The following is a 21,654-nucleotide window of genomic DNA, read 5'->3' as shown; positions in this document are numbered from 1 at the left end:
TAAGAGGCAGGAAATACGGGTTGAGTAGATAGAGGCGATGAAACGCAGTTTGTATAAAGAAATGTAGAACTCAGCCTGCTAATACGTGCTGATTAATCATTAATAATCTGTGTTTTTTCTTTTAAAAAAGAAAATGGCCAGAAATCATTTAAACTTGTAGAGGTTTTCTACATTCAGGGACATTATTTGTTCTGTCACCATGGCAACCGAATGTCCAGCTTGAGTTGAGAAGAACTAAATCGCGATGTTGACCGTGTCTTGGAAACTGATATGTTACCATAGCGACATGATCTTCATGTCGAAAAGCTTTAGATGGATGGATAAACCACGAGGTTCGCGTGTTCAATTCGGCGCTGACTTTTCATTAGAACGCTTGTAACTTGTAAATGTTGAATTCCTGAAATTACTAGGTCTACACCCAATCTATTTCCTTAATTAAAAGGGTTCATTCGCGATTTTATTTTTAGCTCGCGATAATTAAAAGTGTTCAGGATTTGAGCGTCACTTGTTGACCTTTGTGGGCCTGTCTAATTAACTACGATAGGGGAAAGAAAATTGAAATATGTCGTAAATATCTGAAGCGAATTGTCAGAAGCTACGTGTTCCTCTAAAGAATGGCATGCATTTCTTTGTCACTTGGTTACTTCCAGTGCCATTTTGTACGTCACAAGATGCTTTGCTTTCACCAGTACAAGAAGTCGCTGTCGGACTTGTAGCTATGGGTTGCACTGTTTTGTTCGTCACTTGTCGTGTTCAAGTGTAATCAGGGTTTAAGAGCATGGGACTTCGAAAAACGATATACGATGTTGTAACCGGTAGTACTATAAATGCTATGGTCGAACGTAGAATTACAAAAATTAGTATAAAGAATCATCTTCTCTCTTTAAGTTGCTGTGATATGACTGGTAGCTCGTCACACGCCGGCGCGCTTCCGTTCTTACGAACCAGCCCCCGTCCAACCTTTCTAGGCACGCCAAACTTGCGGCGGGGAATTTAAAGACCGCGTAAATAGGCGGTCCTGATGGTGATATACACAGTGTTTAAGTACCCCATGGCATAGCATAAATAGAGCGAAGCGAGGAGATTCAACAGGAGTTTATTTATCAATCTTAGAATCACAGAATCAAGAATATCGTTTGCGAAGTTTTCACAGTTATAGGCTATCACAGACGCAAAAAAAAAAAAATCATGGCCTCATTTCAAACGATGGTTTGTCGTTTTCTAATTGTTATCGTTTGCGTGCAGTACGTACTGTCTTCGAGCGTGTATGTCGGAAGACCTGGATACATAGAGCCCGAAAGAGAAGGTAAGAGAGGCCTATAAGTAGAAGAAAAAAAACCTGGAAATGCATAGATTTGTACTTGACATTTCAATAGTAACAAGTAGAGTATCATACATGTACAATAGATTCCTAGTGTTTGTAGAGGGGAATCTTCGCGTATTGCGTCACACACTGCTGTAGGTATACACTCTTTTTTATAAGAACTTTCTAATTTAAGTTGAGGCTGAGTCGTTCTTTTTTTTAAGCATTTTAAGGCTGAAAATGTTCTTATTGATGTTCTCAATTTAAATGTATATAAGAATATAACATACCTAATGAATAATTGGAAGAGATCAAATTACCCAAATGATCAATAGCAATGTTATTATGAACAGAACTTGGTTCTGCATTTTAGAACGCGTCAGACTAACAAAACAATATTTTTTTTGCTATCTGAGTCTCGACACGGTTTTAGCATGTTCGTTAAATTTGGTGAAATCTCAGGCTGGACGTTCTTATAAAAATAGGTTCTTATAAAACAAAAAGAGTATGTTTACTGCGTGAGTCACCCACAGGAACAAATTACCCAGAGCTCTTGATTACCTACAATTACACGTATCACTGCTTATCGCATGAACGGGACAATGACATTTTTGCACTTTGAGAGATGTTTAAGTATTTAATTCACCAGAAAAAAAATCAAGTAACAACACACGTGTAGCAAACATTTCGCTGACACTGCGGCTAATTCCAAAAGTAAGGTGGGGAATGGAGATAAGAAGGACTATTTATTTATTTCTATATGGAAACCGCTCTTCGGGAAGAATAAATGGGGAGGGGGTACACGCCTTCTTGAGATTTTTTTTAGAAATCTAATCAAAGCGTATTATTTTATTAGCATATTGTGATGATATGGACAGCACGCGATGCAGGAGAATTATGGAGTGGTTCGGGAGAGACCTGTGCGACACTTCATCGCTAAGTAGGATGTGCCCCAGGTCTTGTGGGCTTTGTGGTGAGTGACAGGGGGGTTGAGACCTGTGCGACACTTCATCGCTAAGTAGGATGTGCCCCAGGTCTTGTGGGCTTTGTGGTGAGTGACAGGGGGGGGGGGGGGGGGGTTGAGACCTGTGCGACACTTCATCGCTAAGTAGGATGTGCCCCAGGTCTTGTGGGCTTTGTGGTGAGTGACAGGGGGGGTTGAGACCTGTGCGACACTTCATCGCTAAGTAGGATGTGCCCTAGGTCTTGTGGGCTTTGTGGTGAGTGACAGGGGGGGGGGGTTGAGACATGTGTGACACTTCATCGCTAAGTAGGATGTGCCCCCGGTCTTGTGGGCTTTGTGGTGAGTGACAGGGGGGGGGGGGGGTTTGAGACCTGTGTGACACATCATCGCTAAGTAGGATGTGCCCAAGGTCTTGTGGGCTTTGTGGTGAGTGACAGGGGGGGGGGGGGTTGAGACCTGCGCGACAGGTCATCGCTAAGTAGGATGTGCCCCCGGTCTTGTGGGCTTTGTGGTGAGTGACAGGGGGATTGAGACCTGTGCGACACTTCATCGCTAAGTAGGATGTGCCCCAGGTCTTGTGAGCTTTGTGGTGAGTGACAGGGAGGTTGAGACCTGTGCGACACTTCATCGCTAAGTAGGATGTGCCCCCGGTCTTGTGGGCTTTGTGGTGAGTGACAGGGGGGGTTGAGACCTGTGCGACACTTCATCGCTAAGTAGGATGTGCCCCCGGTCTTGTGGGCTTTGTGGTGAGTGACAGGGGGGTTGAGACGTGTGCGACACTTCATCGCTAAGTAGGATGTGCCCCAGGTCTTGTGGGCTTTGTGGTGAGTGACAGGGGGGTTGACACCTGTGCGACACTTCATCGCTAAGTAGGATGTGCCCCCGGTCTTGTGGGCTTTGTGGTGAGTGACAGGGGGGGTTGAGACCTGTGCGACACTTCATCGCTAAGTAGTATGTGCCCCAGGTCTTGTGAGCTTTGTGGTGAGTGACAGGAGGTTTGAGACCTGTGCGACACTTCATCGCTAAGTAGGATGCGTCCCAGGTCTTGTGAGCTTTGTGGTGAGTGACAGGGGGGTTGAGACCTGTGCGACACTTCATCGCTAAGTAGGATGTGCCCCCGGTCTTGTGGGATTTGTGGTGATTAACAGGGAGGGGGGGGTTGAGACCTGTGCGACACTTCATCGCTAAGTAGGATGTGCCCCCGGTCTTGTGGGCTTTGTGGTGAGTGACAGGGGGGGTTGAGACCTGTGCGACACTTCATCGCTAAGTAGGATGTGCCCTAGGTCTTGTGGGCTTTTTGGTGAGTGACAGGGGGAAGGGGGGTTTGAGACCTATGCGACACATCATCGCTAAGTAGGATGTGCCCCTGGTCTTGTGGGCTTTGTGGTGAGTGACAGGGGGGGGGGGGGGTTGAGATCTGTGCGACACATCATCGCTAAGTAGGATGTGCCCCCGGTCTTGTGGGCTTTGTGGTGAGTGACAGGGGGAAGGGGGGGTTGAGACCTATGCGACACATCATCGCTAAGTAGGATGTGCCCCCGGTCTTGTGGGCTTTGTCGTACGGAGCAAATAAGACTTAACACACTTTTCTGAATTCTTCATGATCCGCCTCAAATATGTTTCCTTTGCTTCAGATTGCAAAGATTTCAACGACCGTCTGTGCTCGAGGCTTTCGTTTTACTGTGACAAACGGGGGAAGACTGCAGCTCATGTTCGTCATGCCTGTCCGAAGACCTGTGGTAATTGTAGCCGCGTAGGCGAACCGGGGAAAAAGGGCGAGCAAATCGTCTCACTCATAAAGTAAAACTTTCGCATCGGAGATTAAATAGGCATCTGCTCAGTCGAAACAACTCTAGAAGTCATTGTGGCAACATGGCTTTATCAGCGGGAAACCTGCGAGGGTGGTAATGACGGAAAAACATGACTTAACGCTTCAAATAAACTCATTTCAGATCTAATAAGGCGGGAAAATTTATCTAAGTACTTAGTGAGTAATAGCAAACAAAATACCAAATGCGACGTTTTTTTAATTGATGCCACTTTTTGTAAAGTGTCATTGAAATTTGAGCTTCTCGTTCCTGAGCTCATAGAAAGCGCAAGGATGATCAAGGGAAAAAAATCTTAAAAAGCAAAAATCTGGGTATGTGCATTTCGGCCTCACGTTATTTGTGTTTCAAAAATCAGTCAGGAATACAAGGAACCGATTGCCATTGTAAGAAATTGTGTCTTCTTTTTTAATCTCGAATTGCGAATTTTCCAGGTTCTTCCGGCATGTCGCGAGGGTGTAGTAAGGAGAGGGTGGGGTGGAGGGGGTAATGGATCAGAAGAATTTATGGATAGCATAGGAACACGAAAGTATAATAATTAAAGGATAAAAGCTCGCTTTTTTTCACGAATGTATTAGAAGGTAAAAAAATCAACACCACATCAAAATGGGACGTATAATAATTTAACAAAACTAGATATTTACATACTAAACATATATACATATCCATAAAATACTAATGTACATAAAAAAAAGAAATTAATAAATATACGAAAGGATATGGGGCATAGACACTGGGACTGCAGCTTCCTTTGCGGGTTCCCTGTGGGTTCTTTGTGGTGAGAGACTGCAACTGGTTTCCTGTAGTGTACGTTGTTTAGTCACTCGGCGGGTTTCTATTGGGGGAGGTCTCCCTTTTACTTAGCGGGTTCCCTGTGGTGTACGTCTTCCCGTCACTTCAGTAGAGATCACATCGTAGCTGCGAAGCCCTTCCTCAATTCTAACGCATGCGTAGTACAAGTCTGCCGCTGACGCATCTATCAGCGGTTGCAAAAGCTCGTTGATGTCGTTTAGAATAAGCGGCGTCTGCAAAAAAAATAGCGCAATGTCACTATTGTGTATCACTACTGCTCTGCTACTATCCCAACCCCTGTAGAATAAACCCTACCCCTGTCTGTACAAGGAAGCTCTCCCTACCCCATCCCTGTAGAATCAAGTCTTATTCGCAGGCTTTCCCTATCCCATCCCTGTAGAATCAAGTCTTACTCGCAGGCTCTCCCTACCCTACCCCTGTAGAATCAAGTCTGTACACGGAAGCTCTCCATACCCTACCCCTGTAGAATCAAGTCTGTACACGGAAGCTCTCCCTACCCTACCCCTGTAGAATCAAGTCTGTACTACCAAGCTCTTCCTACCCCCATCCCTGTAGAATCAAGTCTGTATTTAACATCTCTACCTACCCAATCCCTATAGATTATCGTCTGTACTCAACACCTCTCCCTACCCTACCCCTATAGAATATCGTCTGTACTCAACATCTCTCCCTACCCTATCCCTTTAGAATATCGTCTGTACTCAACATCTCTCCCTACCCTACCCCTATAAAATATCGTCTATACTCAACATCTCTCCCTACCCTACCCCTATAGAATATTGTCTATACTCAACATCTCTCCCTGCCCTACCCCAGTAGAATCAAGTCTGTACTCAACATCTGTTCCTATCCTAGCCTCGTAGGATATGAACTGTACTCAACATCACTTTCTATCCTAGCCCTATAGAATATCCTGCGTACACACCGTTTCTGTGATAAGTAGTCGACTCTCTCGCGAGCTGGAATAGCTTTCTGTAACCATGTCGAGCTTTTCTGTTTAAAGACAATAACACATTGTGTAGACACAACTCTGAACGTATTTGCCGTACTTCGTAAGCGTGTTTTAATGTGTAGCGTGTCGTGAGTGTGTAGTAGTGCATCGTGTGGCGTGTCGTGTGCGAGTTGTAACTTGCGTGAACCTGGTGTACCGTGTCGTATTGTATCGTGTAGCGTGTCGTGAGTGTGTAGTAGTGCATCGTGTGGCGTGCCGTGTGCGAGTTGAAGCTTGCGTGAACATGGTATACCGTGTCGTATTATATCGTGTAGCGTGTCGTGAGTGTGTAGTAGTGCATCGTGTAGCATGCCGTGTGCGAGTGCGTGAACATGGTGTACCGTGTCGTATTGTATCGTGTAGCGTGCCGTGTGCGAGTTGTAGCTTGCGTGAACCTGGTGTACCGTGTCGTATTGTATCGTGTAGCGTGCCGTGTGAGAGTTGTACCTTGCGTGAACTTGGTGTACCGTGTCGTATTGTATCGTGTAGTGTGTCGCGAGGGTGATGTTTTGTACCGTGTAGTGTGTCGCGAGCGTGACGTTTTGAGTCGTGTAGTGTGTCGTGAGCGTGATGTTTTGTATCGTGTGGTGTCGTGAGCGTGATGTTTTGTATCATGTAGTGTGTCGCGAGCGTGATGTATCCTGTAGCTTGTCCTGAGACTGTAGTTTCATATCGTGTAGTGTGCCATAATATATATCGTGTATCGTATCGTGAGCGTGTAGTGTTTAGTGATCATGTAGTGTGTCCTGACCGTGAAATATCGTGTCGCTTGTTTTGTATCGTGTAACGTGTAGTAAGCGTGTTGTTTTGTATCGTGTAACGTGTAGTAAGCGTGTTGTTTTGTACTGTGTAGTAAGCGTGTTGTTTTGTATCGCGTAGCGTGTCGTAAGCGTGTAGTTTTGTATCGTGCAGCGTGACGTAAGCGTGTTGTTTGTACCGTGTAGCGTGACGTAAGCGTGTTGTTTTGTATAGCGTAGCGTGACGTAAGCGTGTTGTTTGTACCGTCTAGCGTGTCGTGAGCGTGTAGTTTTGTATCGTGCAGCGTGACGTAAGCGTGTTGTTTGTACCGTGTAGCGTGTCGTAAGCGTGTTGTTTTGTATAGCGTAGCGTGACGTAAGCGTGTTGTTTGTACCGTCTAGCGTGTCGTGAGCGTGTTGTTTTGTATCGTGCAGCGTGACGTAAGCGTGTTGTTTAGTATCGTGAGCGTGCTGTCCCTTCGTACCTTGTAACATGATCATTAATCCGCTAGGTGCCATGCAGGTCCCCCTCTCCAGCACACCACCCAGCTTGGCACAATACACGTCAAACATCCAACCGAGCACGCCAGCATCGAGCATGGACTGGGAACGAACAACAGACGCGACAAATCAGAGGAGTTTATTTCAGCCGATAACAATGGTTCGTGCATACTCACGGAATGGTCCGCATCCTGGCTCGCGGGCGCAAAGGTTCTACTGAGCTCTTCGTACACCAGCGCCTGCAGTGTTCGGTTCAGCGTCTGTAGGTACTCTAGCTGCGCAGGTGTACTGTGCATCATGCACCAGGCCTCGAAGACGAACGACGACTCCTACGTAAGAAATACTTATTATTATGTGAAGCTTTTTAGTGCAGATTAATGATGGAAAACATTGATCATGGGATGGCGTGACAAGACATGTCACGCACCCTGGAATGGCGTGACCGACCGCACCTGTTTCATGAGACTTCTTGTTAGCAGCCAGCGGTAGATATCTAGATAGTTTCCATCATGCCTCGCGCGCTCGATCACGTGATCCACGTGGACCATACTGAGAGACAGATTTGCTCCCCCACAAGGGTCCCCACGGTCTTGTGGCCCGCAAGAACGCACGAACAGCGACGCCTGAAAATCAGCACGAAACACTTTTCAAAAGACACAGGGGAGGGGAGTGGGGTGTCGTGTGCTACGAGATTAGTAATTGACACGACATTAAATCATAACAAAGGGTGCAGAATGCTGCAGCTAGGCTGCTCACGTCATGCAAAAAGTACGATCATATTACGCCTGTGCTAAGAAATCTTCATTGGTTGCCTGTAAGGTATCGGGTTAAATTTAAAATCTTGCTAATCACTTTCAAAGCTCTTCAGGGGCTAGCTCCTCGTTACATAACTGATCTCATTAGAATTAAGAATAACGCGCGCTATTCACTGCGCTCAAATGAGGGCCTTTCTTTAATGCATCCCCCAGGAAAAATGATGAAGTCTTTCGGTGACAGATCGTTTAGTGTTGCTGCACCTACATTATGGAACGCTCTCCCTGCAAATCTTCGCACCATCAATTGCAGTATCTTTAATTTTAAAGCGCAACTTAAGACTCATCTTTTTAAATTAGCTTTTAACACTTGATATCACATAATCATCAATATAAAGATATTTTTATTTTTATTATTTTATTTTTTTATTCAATATTTTTCCTATGAATCTATTATTTCATATTATTTTCGATTATAATTGTAAATTTTATTGTATATATTAGTTCAACATTTAGTTATATTGTAATGCGCTTTTGATCATTATATGAAAAAAGCGCAATATAAATTAATAAATTATTATTATTATTATTATAACCCAAAATCACCACAATATCAATAGAAAGTGTCGACAAATCAAAGATCAGAGAAAGAAATTGACCACTTTGTCCAGGCTGCTATTTATTGGCCCATTTCATTATTGCAGCTACTTCTCACCACTTCTTGGGATGAAAAGACGTTCTGGTAGAGCCCAAGTGGCGACTGGGTATAAAACCTCTCATACCTGCAAGTTCAAAGAGTTAATCTTTTTGTTTAGTGTTCCTTTAACACACCCACAGCTCCCCACTCCCCCCAGGGATCCTTTGTGCACGGCCACAGCTCCCCACTCGCTCCAGGGATCCTTTGCACACACCCACAGCTCCCCCCTCCCCCAGGGACCCTTTGCACACACCCACAGCTCCCCACTCCCCCCAGGGATCCTTTGCACACACCCACAGCTCCCCACTCCCCTCCAGGGATCCTTTGCATACACCAACAGCTCTCAACTCCCCCAGGGATCCTTTGCACACAGCTACAGCTCCCCACTACCCCAGGGATCTTTTGCGCACGGCCACAGCTCCCCCCTCCCCCAGGGACCAGCCACAGCTCCCCACTCCCCCCAGGGATCCTTTGCACACACCCACAGCTGCCCACTCCCCCAGGGATCCTTTGCACACAGCCACAGCTCCCCACTCCCTTCAGGGATCCTTTGCATACACCCACAGCTCCCCACTCCCCCCAGGGATCCTTTGCACACGCCCACGGCTCCCCACTCCCTTCAGGGATCCTTTGCATACACCCACAGCTCCCCACTCTCCCCAGGGATCCTATGCACACACCCACAGCTCCCCACTTCCTCCAGGGATCCTTTGCACACAGCCACAGCTCCCCACTTCCCCCAGGGATCCTTTGCACTCACCCACAGCTCCCCACTCCCCCCAGGGATCCTTTGCACACACAGCCACAGCTCCCCACTCCCCCCAGAGATCCTTTGAACACACCCACAGCTCCCCACTCCCCCCAGGGATCCTTTGCACACATCCACAGCTCCCCACTCCCCCAGGGATATTTTGCACACACCCACAGCTCCCCACTCCCCCTAGGGATCCTTTGCACACACCCACAGCTCCCCACTCCCCCAGGGATCCTTTACACACACCCACAGCTCCCCACTCCCCTCCAGGGATCCTTCGCATACACCCACAGCTCCCCACTCCCCCCAGGGATCCTTTGCACACAGCTACAGCTCCCCACTCCCTTCAGGGATCCTTTGCATACACCCACGGCTCCCCACTCCCCCCAGGGATCCTTTGCACACAGCCACAGCTCCCCACTCCCCTCCAGGGATCCTTTGCATACACCCACAGCTCCCCACTCTCCCCAGGGATCATTTGCACACACAGCCACAGCTCCCCACTCCTTCCAGGGATCCTTTGCACACAGCCACAGCTCCCCACTCCCCCAGGGATCCTTTGCACACACCCACAGCTCCCCACTCTCCCCAGGGACCTTTTGCACACACAGCCACAGCTCCCCACTCCCTCCAGGGTCCTTTGCATACACCCACAGCTCCCCACCCCCCCCCCCCCCCCCCCCCAGGGATCCTTTGCACACAGCCACAGCTCCCCACTCCCCCAGGGATATTTTGCACACACCAACAGCTCCCCACTCCCCCTAGGGATCCTTTGCACACACCCACAGCTCCCCACTCCCCCAGGGATCCTTTGCACACACCCACAGCTCCCCACTCCCTCCAGGGATCCTTTGCACACACCCACAGCTCTCTCTTCCCCTCGAAGGGGGCTCTTGAACATACCCACAGTGCTGACCCTCCCCCCTCCAACCCACGTCCGTTCTAACTCACCCCCTCCCCCTCAGAGCATCGTGTACTTACTTGGTGAATGCACCTTCTATGTAATGCAGCATAAATGATTTCTTAACCAGGACCAGCCGCCAGTCCATCTGAACGTACACCTGAGAAAAGGTGGTAAAAACATTACAGAGTAATCTGACGCGGAGGAGTATAAAGTTCAAAGGATTCGAGAAAGAAAGTCTTCAGAAGATTGGCTTCCTGTGCCTAAGCCTGAGCGTGGTGCTGTCATTTCTCTAAAGACTTTTTGACATTTTGTTGGTTATAGCAGGTAACTATACCTTTATATAAACAGGTTGCTTGGCATTCACGGTTGAGGTTAGCAGAGCAACGAATGCTTTCCTACGCTGAGTTGGCACAATCTCCTGGAGGCTCCGCCTTACTCCAGCCAAGCCCAGAAACACTCCTTAAAAAGAATAATAGTCGAGCCTTATACACGGCTTTCGTGCATTGTCCAGCTCCATAACTATAGTTCTTTACCCACAAAAAGAAGGGAGGGATTATCAACCTCAGCAAACCCTTCCAGGTGATCGAACACTGAAACAGAACAAATGCAGTTCGTAAGTCTCAATGACGACCAGGTGTTCGTATATGTTGCTGTTTGTCATTTTCGTTCTCGCGCTGTAACACACTTAACCTGATAAGTAAAATGTCCTAAATGTCTTACCTAGCTTGTTGAAGTATTGGATAGCATCGGCCTTGGCGTGTCGGGGTCCGCGGATGAAATAATGTTCCTCGAGTTCTATCTCGTGGACATACGGCATAAGACGGCCGTAGAGAGGGCTGAAGCCAGTCAGACACGCCCCGACAGTAGCCTGAGGAGATTAGACACGAGAATCTGGACAGCATGCCACACGCGATATGCTACGCGCGACAAGCCACACAAGGGCACCAAAATATTAGTGAGACAGGGAAAACAATATGAATCAGGCTGAGAGCGCTACCAGGAAGACAGAAGGGAACTGGGAACCAGTAAAACAGAAGGGAACTGATGAGAGGTTACTAAGGGATGAGAGGTTACCTTGAAACCAATCTCAGTGATGCAGGGGTTGACTTTGTTAATGACAAAACGTAACTTCTCAAGAAGCTCATTGTATGCCCGGCTATCGATTGAAGACACAGCGCTCAAAGTACCTAGAGGTTGGACATTAACCAGAACATCACGATAAGAATGACAACACTTTTAGAAATTCACATTACATCAAACACCTCATGTAGGAATACTCGATATAATGACTGATTCTGGCTCATAATTACGATCACCTGGGTGTGGTTAATAGCTTTGTTCTGATATGTAATTGGTTTAACCATAGGCTTCACCCCGGGAGAAGTGCTTTATGTAATCTTACCATAGGCTTCACGACCCACCCAGGATGATGGTATATGTGATATACATACATGTACATTTATTTGTCTTGTCTAAATGTACAACTACCCTTACCATAGGCTTCATCGCCCACATCAGTATGGTTGTATATATGAGATACATGTACATTTATTTGTCTTGTCTAAATGTACAACTACCCTCACCATAGGCTTCATCGCCCACATCAGGATGGTTGTCTATATGAGATACATGTACATTTATTTGTCTTGTCTGAATGTACAACTAGCCTTACCATAGGCTTCACACCCAGGAGGGTGGAATATGTGATTTTGTGAGTCTACCAGTTGAGCGGAATCCGGTAAAAGTTTTGAGAGGAGGCGATCTCTTTTCTCACCCAGTAACTCCATACTGAAAAAAACACCATACAAAGGAGGGTTAATTAAGGTCTACCCATGATGGCAACCTTAGATGTGATACCAGTCGCGTAAGGGCTAGGTTGAGGGTTAACAATGGTTTACACATGACCAGCTTTACATGTTACAACAGCCGAGGGTAAGGGTTGGGCAGTGGGTGATAAAGGTATACCCATTACCTATTTGCGGCCAGCCATAGATGTGACACCAGTCGTAGGTAAGGATAGAGTGGGGTGATAAAGGTATACCCATTACCTATTGGCGGCCAGCCATAGATGTGACACCAGTCGTAGGTAAGGATTAGAGGGGGGATATAAGGGTCTACCATTACCTATTGACGGCCAGTCTTAGATTTGACACCAGTCGTAGGTAAGGGTTAGGTGGGGAGATTATATAGTTCTACCCATTACCTATTGGCGGCCAGTCTTAGATGTGACACCAGTCGTGGGTAAGGGTTAGAGGGGAGAGATTATAAGGGTCTACCATTACCTATTGACGGCCAGTCTTAGATGTGACACCAGTCGTGGGTAAGGGTTAGGTGGGGAGATTATATAGTTCTACCCATTACCTATTGGCGGCCAGTCTTAGATGTGACACCAGTCGTGGGTAAGGGTTAGGTGGGAGACAGCTTCCACTCAGCAAATCCCCAAGGAAAGTTTCTAACGTCTCGTCAAACCGTGTGTCTACAAAGTACTGAAGAAGAGGAATATTGGTTGGTTATGCACTTAAGGGGAAGGGGTGTATATACTGCAATAAAATAAGATTGGAAGGATTTATTCCCAAACCTTCAGCCGAGTAGATGATGTAGCAATCGGACCCTGAAGACCGATCGCCTGTTTGCCTTGCTCGACATTCAGAACTAGAAGAGAAAGCATTGAATGTTACTCTGGGATTAAAGTTAATCTGTGTAAAGTTTATCTGTTTGTGAGAACGATACTCACACATGTTGTCCTGGGTCATCAAAGATGGCATCTCCACTCCGTGTTTGGTGTGGCGAAAAGACGACAAGTCTCGGGTCTTGTCTTCTAGGGTCGGGAAATGGCGCTGAGCAAGGGAAAAAAAAGATCATTGTCATCATTATAAACATAACCATCATAATCATAATAATCATCAGCACTATCATCATCTTCTTCTCCGTATTTTTCTCAGAAGCAAAAGTGTGACCCCTAAACTTACTCTTACAAAGTTGTTAATTTACTAGTCTACTTTGCAGCCGCTCGTGTCGGAATCACGCAGGAAGTGTTGCGTGACTCTGCGCTAGCGGCTGCAAAGGAAGCAAACTTACAACGAGATGTGGACAGAAGCTCAGTGCATCATCCACCATGCCCATCATGACGGTGGTGCAGTATCTGTTTATCACATCAAGCTCCTTCAGTACCTACAATAAAACATTACTCTCGTCACGGAACATCATGAAAAATTATTCTTAACATTCAACATGAATTTTACAAGGCAAAACTTAAAGCCGCATTGTCACCAGTTTACTACTGGTCGATAACGTAACAATCTCCGATGATTTTTAACGGAAAAGGCGAAAAATATTTCAAAATTGTGAAAGCAGTGCGTCTATTTGAAGTTTTTTCGAGGAACTGACTGATAATTTAGAGCGGGTGGCCTGTTTAATAGCGCGGATTCTAATAGATTATCTTTTTGGTTAAGGTTTCCGTCGGCCCTCCGGAAGTAAACTGGTGACAATGCGCTTTAAATCTTTGAGACAAATAATCTGACTTTCACTAGAGTCTAGCATGTACTCGCTGCAAATCTGACTGGTACTCCTATAGGCGTTTTAGATGTACATTTTGGGGTGAAGCTGTACCAATATATTGTAAGCAGACAAAGGAGAATACCTCGTCGCAAAGAGGTAAGGCTCTGGTCTGATTTGGACTCGTGGGCTTGATGGCAATGGCGTCGAGTTTTTCTAACAGCACCCGACCAGCTACCATATACTCACGGCTTCGCTCCTGCCTACAAATTAATTTAATTAAAAATTATTATTATATTTCTGTTTTTGACGACGTCAACGATTTCACAGATCACGCGACCAACTTGTTAAACCCCCTTCCCTCAACCCTTGACATCTACACGACACATAACAAGTTTAGTTGTCATACGGTCCCTTCGGCGTTATGGTAGTTTTAATTTTAGTGACGTCGTCGATGACGTCACGTGACCATCCCAATGCACCCCACTTGAGAATACACACCTAGTGAAGTGACGTCATTGATTACGTAAAAAAACCACACGACCATATTGTTGCCCACCCTTTGACACACATGACACACCAAGTTGTGTTGTCATTTGATGTTTCGAGATATGAATATAGATATTCATAGGAGATATAAAATAAAGATATGACATCGGGATTTTCAAAGTTAGCTTAAAGTGACGTCATCGATGACGTCACGCATCACGTGCCCATATCTTGGCACCGTACTTGACACATACATGACACCCACCAAGTTTGGTTTTCATACAATGTTTCTTTATTGAAATATAAATATTTTTTTATTTTGATGACGTAAACATATTTTTACTTCTAGTTACATCACTGATGACGTCACAATCACTTGACCATTGGTGCATCCCCCCGTGACACCTTGATGTTTCGTTTATAAGTAAGGATATTTTTATTCATAATGATATCGGAATAATATTGCTTTTAGTGACGTCATTGATGTCACAAATCACGTGATAATATTTTTGCACCCCCGTTGACACAAACATGACATCTGCCATATTTGGTTGTGAAATAATGATTCTTTCAAGAGATATGAATGTTTTTGCTTTAAATCACGTTTTTATGCTACAGGTGACGTCGTCGATGACGTCACACAACACGTGACCATATTGTGGCATCCTCCTTGACACCTTCATGACACCTGCCAAGTTTGGTTGTCATACCCTGCTTTACCATATTTTTCTTGTATACCACTTTTTCTCAGGTATGGGGTTCGCTATAACTACCATATTAAGAACTGACAAGAACATCCTTTTATAATATGTAAATACCACAAAGGATTCAAACATCAATAACTTTTCATATAAAACGGTCACAAACGAAACACATCAATAACAAGGACCTACAGTTCATTGAAGAAAAGCATCTGGATGGAGCGACGATAATCCAAGTACTGGCTTTGCACAAGGTGCGAATCCGAGCTCTGGAAAAAATAAATATCATCACAAACGAGTCAGCTGATATTTTTAGAAGAGCTGCTGGCATTTACTTTCCTACCTTCCTCTTTAGACGTATAGTTTTTTAGGCTCTTGTACAGTGATTTCCCTTCAAAAAACATGTCGAAAACCCCATGGTCCGATAATTGTGAGTTTATCCCTGTGTGCCGTTGAAGGCATACTTACCTTACGCTCCAACATCTAATAAGCACATCACATCATGAAAAAAATAACAGCAAAAAAATAATTCCCTCACCTCCTTTGCAAGGAAATGCTTGATAAGATCCTGTAGGTGGAAGTTCTTCTCGATAATGAGGTGCAGTTTGTACGAAGAGCTTTGGACAAGGTGCATGGCTTCCAACAGACATTCCAAAGACTCCTCATTATCCCTACGTATAGATGTTGCAGAAACAGTCACAAAAAATGACTTTCGATAGCTAACGGTCTGAAATGCTCAGGTTGTTGGCCATGTGCGGCGGATGTATGCTTTCAGGACACTTATGAAGGCCAGTGCCCCACAAGCAGACCTCGTATCCCTCTACTGCTCGCTTATTTGTGGTTGAGTATGCTTCACTTGTGTGGTCCTGCCTTCCTCTAATTCTTGAGAGCAGAAATTATATACCATCGTGTGTTGCAAATTATTTCCCTGGCCAAGTCTATCAGGGTGCCCTTAAAAGCCTTGAAACTGCGTTGGTTAGACATTACACAGAATTTCATTGATAGCTCAATTAAGACGGAGCTTCTTAGGTATCTTATTCACAATATCGACCATAGTATTCCCAGCACAATATCAACACAAAGGGGGTGGAAGAATGTGCGTGTGGAGTCAGACTACAAATGTACCTGTCCATGATGACGGGTGCGGGGGGGGGGGGGGGGGTTTGGGATGAGGAGATGTACCTGTCATGATGGTGGGGGGTGGGGGTGGGGGGAGATGTACCTGTCCATGAGAAGAAGCAGAATAATGTAGTGGAGCATGGGGAAGAGATTCTCCTCTCCTGGCAGCGACGAGATCATCATCTTGAAATGATTCCTACAGCAAATCGTTCACATTAACAAGTATATACATAGAAAGAGTTGAACAATCTGATTGTGTTTCCTCTCGTCCCTAGGCCTATCTTTAAGATTGAGAAATGTTGCCTTACACATACCGTAACGTATTCTGCACCTCGTCAGCATAGGGCCCATCTGCTAATGAGACAGAGCTGTCAGAAGCGGAAAGCAAATCTCCTCCTTCTTGCGTTGTGTTGGATGGACACCCTGAAGCTTGCCTCTGCTGTTTAGACGGCCTGCTCCATAGGGAAGATATCCCCCTACTTCCTGTGAAATAATAAACAGATAATATAAAATAAATATAATAATATAAAAATAATAATAAATATTTCCAAGAACTTAGCTGAGATGGTCCATTGATTATACTTTTACAACACTGGACCCAAAAGTATGGACAGTTCTAATGTACTCGCATACTCCCAAGGCCCCCACCAATCACAGCGTCGAGTAAAATATTCACATAAATGCCTTACTGTACATATCTTTTGTAGACCTCGTATTAATCACAACAACAGCAGCAGTTTATTCTCCAAAAAAGGCAAACATTGGATAAACTACACTCATTGTCCCCCAGCGACATTGTAGCTCGCGACAAATCTTGTAGCAGCGACAAAGAATTGTTTATCGGATAGCTAAGAGACATTTTCGTGTCGCGTCCTATATGTTTTTGCTGGTGACATTTAGGAGATATGTTTGATGCTTCATGTCGCCTAGTTCAGGCCTTTAGTTCGTGCATGACACAAACGAGACAGATTCATTTCAATGTAGGTTTCTGTCTGTCTCAACAAACTTAAACTTGATGCAGAGCACCGTTTTGTATCGTCTCTCAGAACTAAATCGGGATCTGGGGAAAAATATCATTTTTGAAATAAAAGTTTGACGGAATGGAAAGGGCTTGAAGACCCGCTTGTTTGCTATTTGATTCTTTGCATCTTATTCGAGTAAACTCCTGGGGGAGTTCCACTGAACAAGTGAGTCGATACTTGTCGGTCATTGGTAGAGGCCTCGAAATAATCAAACACAATTTAGAACTATCCAGACCATACTTTTGGTTTTAGCACTTTAATATTCATTCCTTTTGTATTTTTTTTGTAAATTGACATGGATACTATAATAGAGATGATTCATTGATTATTCTATATTTCCCTTATGTTTGTTACAACATTAATATTCCAGAACAATGTGTGGTGCGATACTAACGTGTGGTATTACTGGTGGTTGGCTCACGAAACTGGACAGGTTTCTCCGGTATGTTAACATTCTCAAACCAGGCAAGATAGTTCCTGACAGGGGAATGGCTCTCAAATACTCCTTCAAATGCACTGAGGTACGGTAGGGAGGATAGACAGGATGTTCTGTTTAGAAAACAACATTCGATAAGATGGACAGGCAGTTGGACAGACAAATGAAAAGAAAGAGGAACAGACAGACGGACCCTTGTTGTAGAACCCTGATGAAGTTGAAGTTGTATTGTTTCTGGCCTATTTGATATGCTCTCCTTTCTGGGTCTAGGAAAAACACGCACTGAAACAAAAACGTTTTTATCAAAAACTTGAGGTTTGTCTTTAAAAAAAATTATTTTAAAATAAAAAGTTTACCTTAGCAGATATCTTTTTACTGTTTAGAGCAGCAGTCTTAACAGAGCTGATAAATCCAATCTGCAAATGTGTTTACATTCCTTGCATGAGAGATGCACCATACACATAAAAAAACTTTGTACTTACAGGACTAAAGTATGGACACAAATCAACTTACAGGGTTATTTGCAATATCATCGTATTTCCAAAGCTCACTGTTCCACTCATCCTCCATATGCAGTACAGGTATCGTGATATCTGAAAGCATTTTTATTAGATAAGGCTTACTACAATTACATACAACTTTAAGAAAAGCATCATTATCAGAATATTACCCTCACTTACAACAGCTCTTACCTAAGACAATGTGACTCTTCTCTTCTGTTTCCATAATGTTTTTGTGCACATTCTCAGCAAACAATGTGGCTGCCTACAGTTATATTTAATGCATTATCATCATCATGCATCATTCTAAAAAAAACTAACAGTACTCTAAAAAGTACCCACAAAGCGAAAGAATGTTTAGATAGTATTCTAAAACATGGGTAATATATCCAAGGGCAGTTTTTCCACACCTGTTTGGCACTTTAGACAAAGGCGTGCCCATTACAAGTACACTCCTTTTCTATTCATTTCTCCAGACCTACTATAGTCGGACTGTTCTTGATAATGCAATAAATAAAATACTGATGCTGAGCCTGTTGCACTAGTTATACATTGAGTAATGTATTGAATAACTAACCCCATCAATGTGTGGTCCAACTATTCCATACTCCAGTCGAAACTGCAAGCTTGTAACTTCAGAGTGAATGGAACCATAGAAAACACACGGCCCAACAAGCACAGTGATGGCATGATGCATTACAAACTAAAGGCAGACAATCTAGTTTAATATAATTTTGAAAACATTACTTACAAGTCTCCCTTGCAGTGGTTCTGGACACATAAATGTTACTGGGGCTCAAGCGGCGCCTAGCATGATGAGTCAAGAACTGCTGCAAAGGAGATGAATAACTAACAAGAAACAGTACATTACAACATTAGACTGGTGAACCACAGATGAGCACGACATAAATTTACAGCGAACACTTCTAATCCACTATTATTCTTCCTCTATTTGTAAGGTAACCAATTCCTGCCTTGCTGAAATACATCCATTTTTAAACATTTTCCTACTGTAAACTGTACAGGATCTACTTACAGAATAGTCATTAGAATCCTCATTTTCTAGACTTGTTGTCATGGTTGTCATTAACCAGGAGAACTTTGTGAGATATTGAGGGTTTACAGCCTTCAGGATGGGGTAAAGACCCCAAAGGGTGGGGCTTCCAATTGTGCGTGCAATATGCCTGCCAACAGTGTACACTTCCCCATCTAAATAAACAAAAACATTGTGCCATTGACAGTTATGCTGTTGGCTCAAATGAGCACTCTCATTTTAGGTTTGATAACATCAGTGTCTATCTTAAATCAATGCAGAAGTTGTAAAAGCTTTAGCAATAAGCCATACATTGGTTTCTCCCTCTTTTAAACTCATTCTAACTTGCATGCACAGGTCAAGTAAACAAAACCTTTCAAAATCGTTATAAGTGGATGTCTTCAATCAAGAAACTTCCACTTGTAACTAAAATGTTACAAACTGCTATATCTGATTGAGCAGCACCCAGAGCTCTATATTGATGGGCTCAAAACATTTGATCGATCATTTGACAGGGCAAATATTTTCCATTACAACATTCCTATGTTACGCAAAGGTATATTACAGATGGTTTGATTTTCCTTGTCATCTGGAATTTTAATGATGAGGAAACTAGAATTCTTTTAGCCTATTTGCAAACATATTTGAACCCGAATTTCTGACTTAGCCACATGAGGAAGAGAGGTCAGTTGTGATATAGCTGAAAGCCGGTGGAAACTGTTTGATTGATGTCCACCAAATAATGAAACTCAAAAAGGACACAGTCATACCCCTCATTACTGTAATTTGCTATCCCTTTTCTGGAATCTTATTTACATAAGTTTAACTTGTCCCCCCCCCCCAAAAAAAAAACTCACATACCAACAATCTGGAGTAACTTGCCCTCATCCACTTCATGCATATGGAATCTGTAATTATAGTAGAACTTGCATAAACAGGACAAATCTGACATTAAACTGACAAATCTGTAATAACAGTGGAACATGCAGAAACAGGGTTAGTTAGAAAATACAAATTTTGTCCATTACTTATGAATGAATATAGTTCAAAATGCTAAAATGAGGTTTTAAAGCAGTGAATACACACCACCACCAAGATTTTTTGTTATTACAGCTCTGCACTAAAATTGTGCAAGAAGGATTTAAGTAGTAATGGAATCTCTTTCTTATACACCCTAAAGTGTCACTGAGCAGCAGCGTAGCCAGGATTTTTAACAGGGGGGCCCAAAATGCCCTTTCAAGGAATTTTAGATATTGTCTCCTACATTTACCATATTTTTGGCTGCTAGAAGGGGGGCCCGGGCCCCCTGGGCCATCCTCCTGGCTACGTCCCTGATGAGGTTCAATAAGAAATAAAATTAGATTAATACCTCTCAGCATTACGTCTTGCATACCATGCCAGTGTTGGGTACGGATTGTATGGCAAGTCTTCCAGGCCAGAAAGTAGTAACGTCCAGGAATTGAACACCTCCAGCAAACCTGTGTCATCTAGGTATTTGTTGAGGATATCTTGACTAGAGATGCGACCACTACTGTGTGAACTTTGTGCAGGGCCAAAGCTAAGATGACTGTTTCAGGTATGAAACAAATATCATTATTATTGCCGTTATTACAATCTTACAACAAGCTATAGTAAGAACTTGGTAATAATATTACTTGCAAGGAAAGCTATCACCGGACATGATTATACTCTTGAAAAATGTAAAATGGCTAATGACATGTGTCCCCTTGTTATCATGTACGACGGCTGAAAACTAGAGGCCTGACCAGCATATAAACTCTTTTTTGAGGACCTTTTTTATAAGAATGTCCAGCCTGAGGTTACACAAAATTTTAAGAACATGCTAAGAACATGTTGAGGCTCAGATAGCAGAATTTTTCTCCATTTTAGTCCTGATGTCTTCTAAAATGCAGAATCAAATTGTGCTCATAGTAACAACCTTATTATTGCTATTAATCATTAGTGCAAATCTCTTCCTGATAATTCATTGGGTGTTATATTTTTATATATACTAAAATTTAAGAACATCATTAAGAACATAATCAGCCTTAAATGTCCCAAAAATAAGAACGGCCATGATAGCCCCAACTGAAAATTAGACGCTCTTATAAAAAAAATAGTGTAATAAGGTAACTAGCCATGCCATTGCATCATTAGCACAATTGTGAGCTATAAGCATTTCTTTTATTTTAAGATTAAAGATAAAAAGCTCATATACCTGTGTCTCGGTATCGCAGTCACAGAAAGTGGTGGTGAGACTTGTTGCCGGTCCCTCTGCAATATAGCGACCGTCAATCATAAACTACACTAACCAAGACTAGGGTATAGAGTATTGTTTTCAAAATTCCGTGAAACAAAATGCTATTGTCAAAGTGTAATAGCCAAGCCAGAACAAAAGAGAACAATGACATTACAGTGTATTCAGAACTAAACTTCTTATAACTAAGTTATTTTACGGGTTTTTTTTTTAAGCCACTCTATCAATTCTATTAGAGGTTTTTACCGATTGCTGATTGCTATATCTGCGATGAGGTGATAGGGGCCCTTGCTTGAAGTTCGGCTGCACGGTGGCCATAGTTCGTTAATCTGTGGTTTTCAAGATAAATTGGCTGGATAC

At 43.7% G+C, this 21,654-nt stretch overlaps 2 protein-coding genes across 2 annotated transcripts; one reads left to right on the top strand and one right to left on the bottom strand.

Moving 5' to 3' along the window:
• Positions 1–969: 969 nt before the first annotated feature.
• Positions 970–4,811, top strand: LOC116619000. The gene is made up of 3 exons (XM_032383286.2): positions 970–1,306; positions 2,160–2,276; positions 3,902–4,811. The coding sequence occupies exons 1-3, from the start codon at positions 1,189–1,191 to the stop codon at positions 4,069–4,071; spliced, it is 405 nt and encodes a 134-aa protein (XP_032239177.1). The 5' UTR covers positions 970–1,188; the 3' UTR covers positions 4,072–4,811.
• On the bottom strand, positions 4,701–20,823 carry LOC5513700. Its single transcript, XM_048726714.1, has 30 exons — positions 20,407–20,823; positions 19,899–19,945; positions 19,041–19,213; positions 18,582–18,707; positions 18,197–18,269; positions 18,018–18,097; positions 17,861–17,920; positions 17,698–17,786; positions 17,463–17,617; positions 16,361–16,529; positions 16,150–16,242; positions 15,466–15,598; positions 15,120–15,196; positions 13,883–14,000; positions 13,321–13,413; positions 12,977–13,079; positions 12,821–12,894; positions 12,604–12,728; positions 11,915–12,030; positions 11,317–11,429; positions 10,963–11,110; positions 10,776–10,832; positions 10,577–10,701; positions 10,320–10,399; positions 8,603–8,669; positions 7,588–7,758; positions 7,312–7,464; positions 7,120–7,237; positions 5,832–5,899; positions 4,701–5,118 (listed from the first exon to the last, which is right to left on the bottom strand). The coding sequence occupies exons 2-30, from the start codon at positions 19,936–19,938 to the stop codon at positions 4,954–4,956; spliced, it is 3,162 nt and encodes a 1,053-aa protein (XP_048582671.1). The 5' UTR covers positions 19,939–19,945; positions 20,407–20,823; the 3' UTR covers positions 4,701–4,953.
• Positions 20,824–21,654: the final 831 nt, after the last annotated feature.

Source organism: Nematostella vectensis, chromosome 4 (assembly GCF_932526225.1).
Source record: "Nematostella vectensis chromosome 4, jaNemVect1.1, whole genome shotgun sequence".
NCBI lineage: Eukaryota > Metazoa > Cnidaria > Anthozoa > Actiniaria > Edwardsiidae > Nematostella > Nematostella vectensis.
Note: the sequence above shows the minus strand (reverse complement) of the source record. Positions and strands in the feature narration are given on the sequence as shown.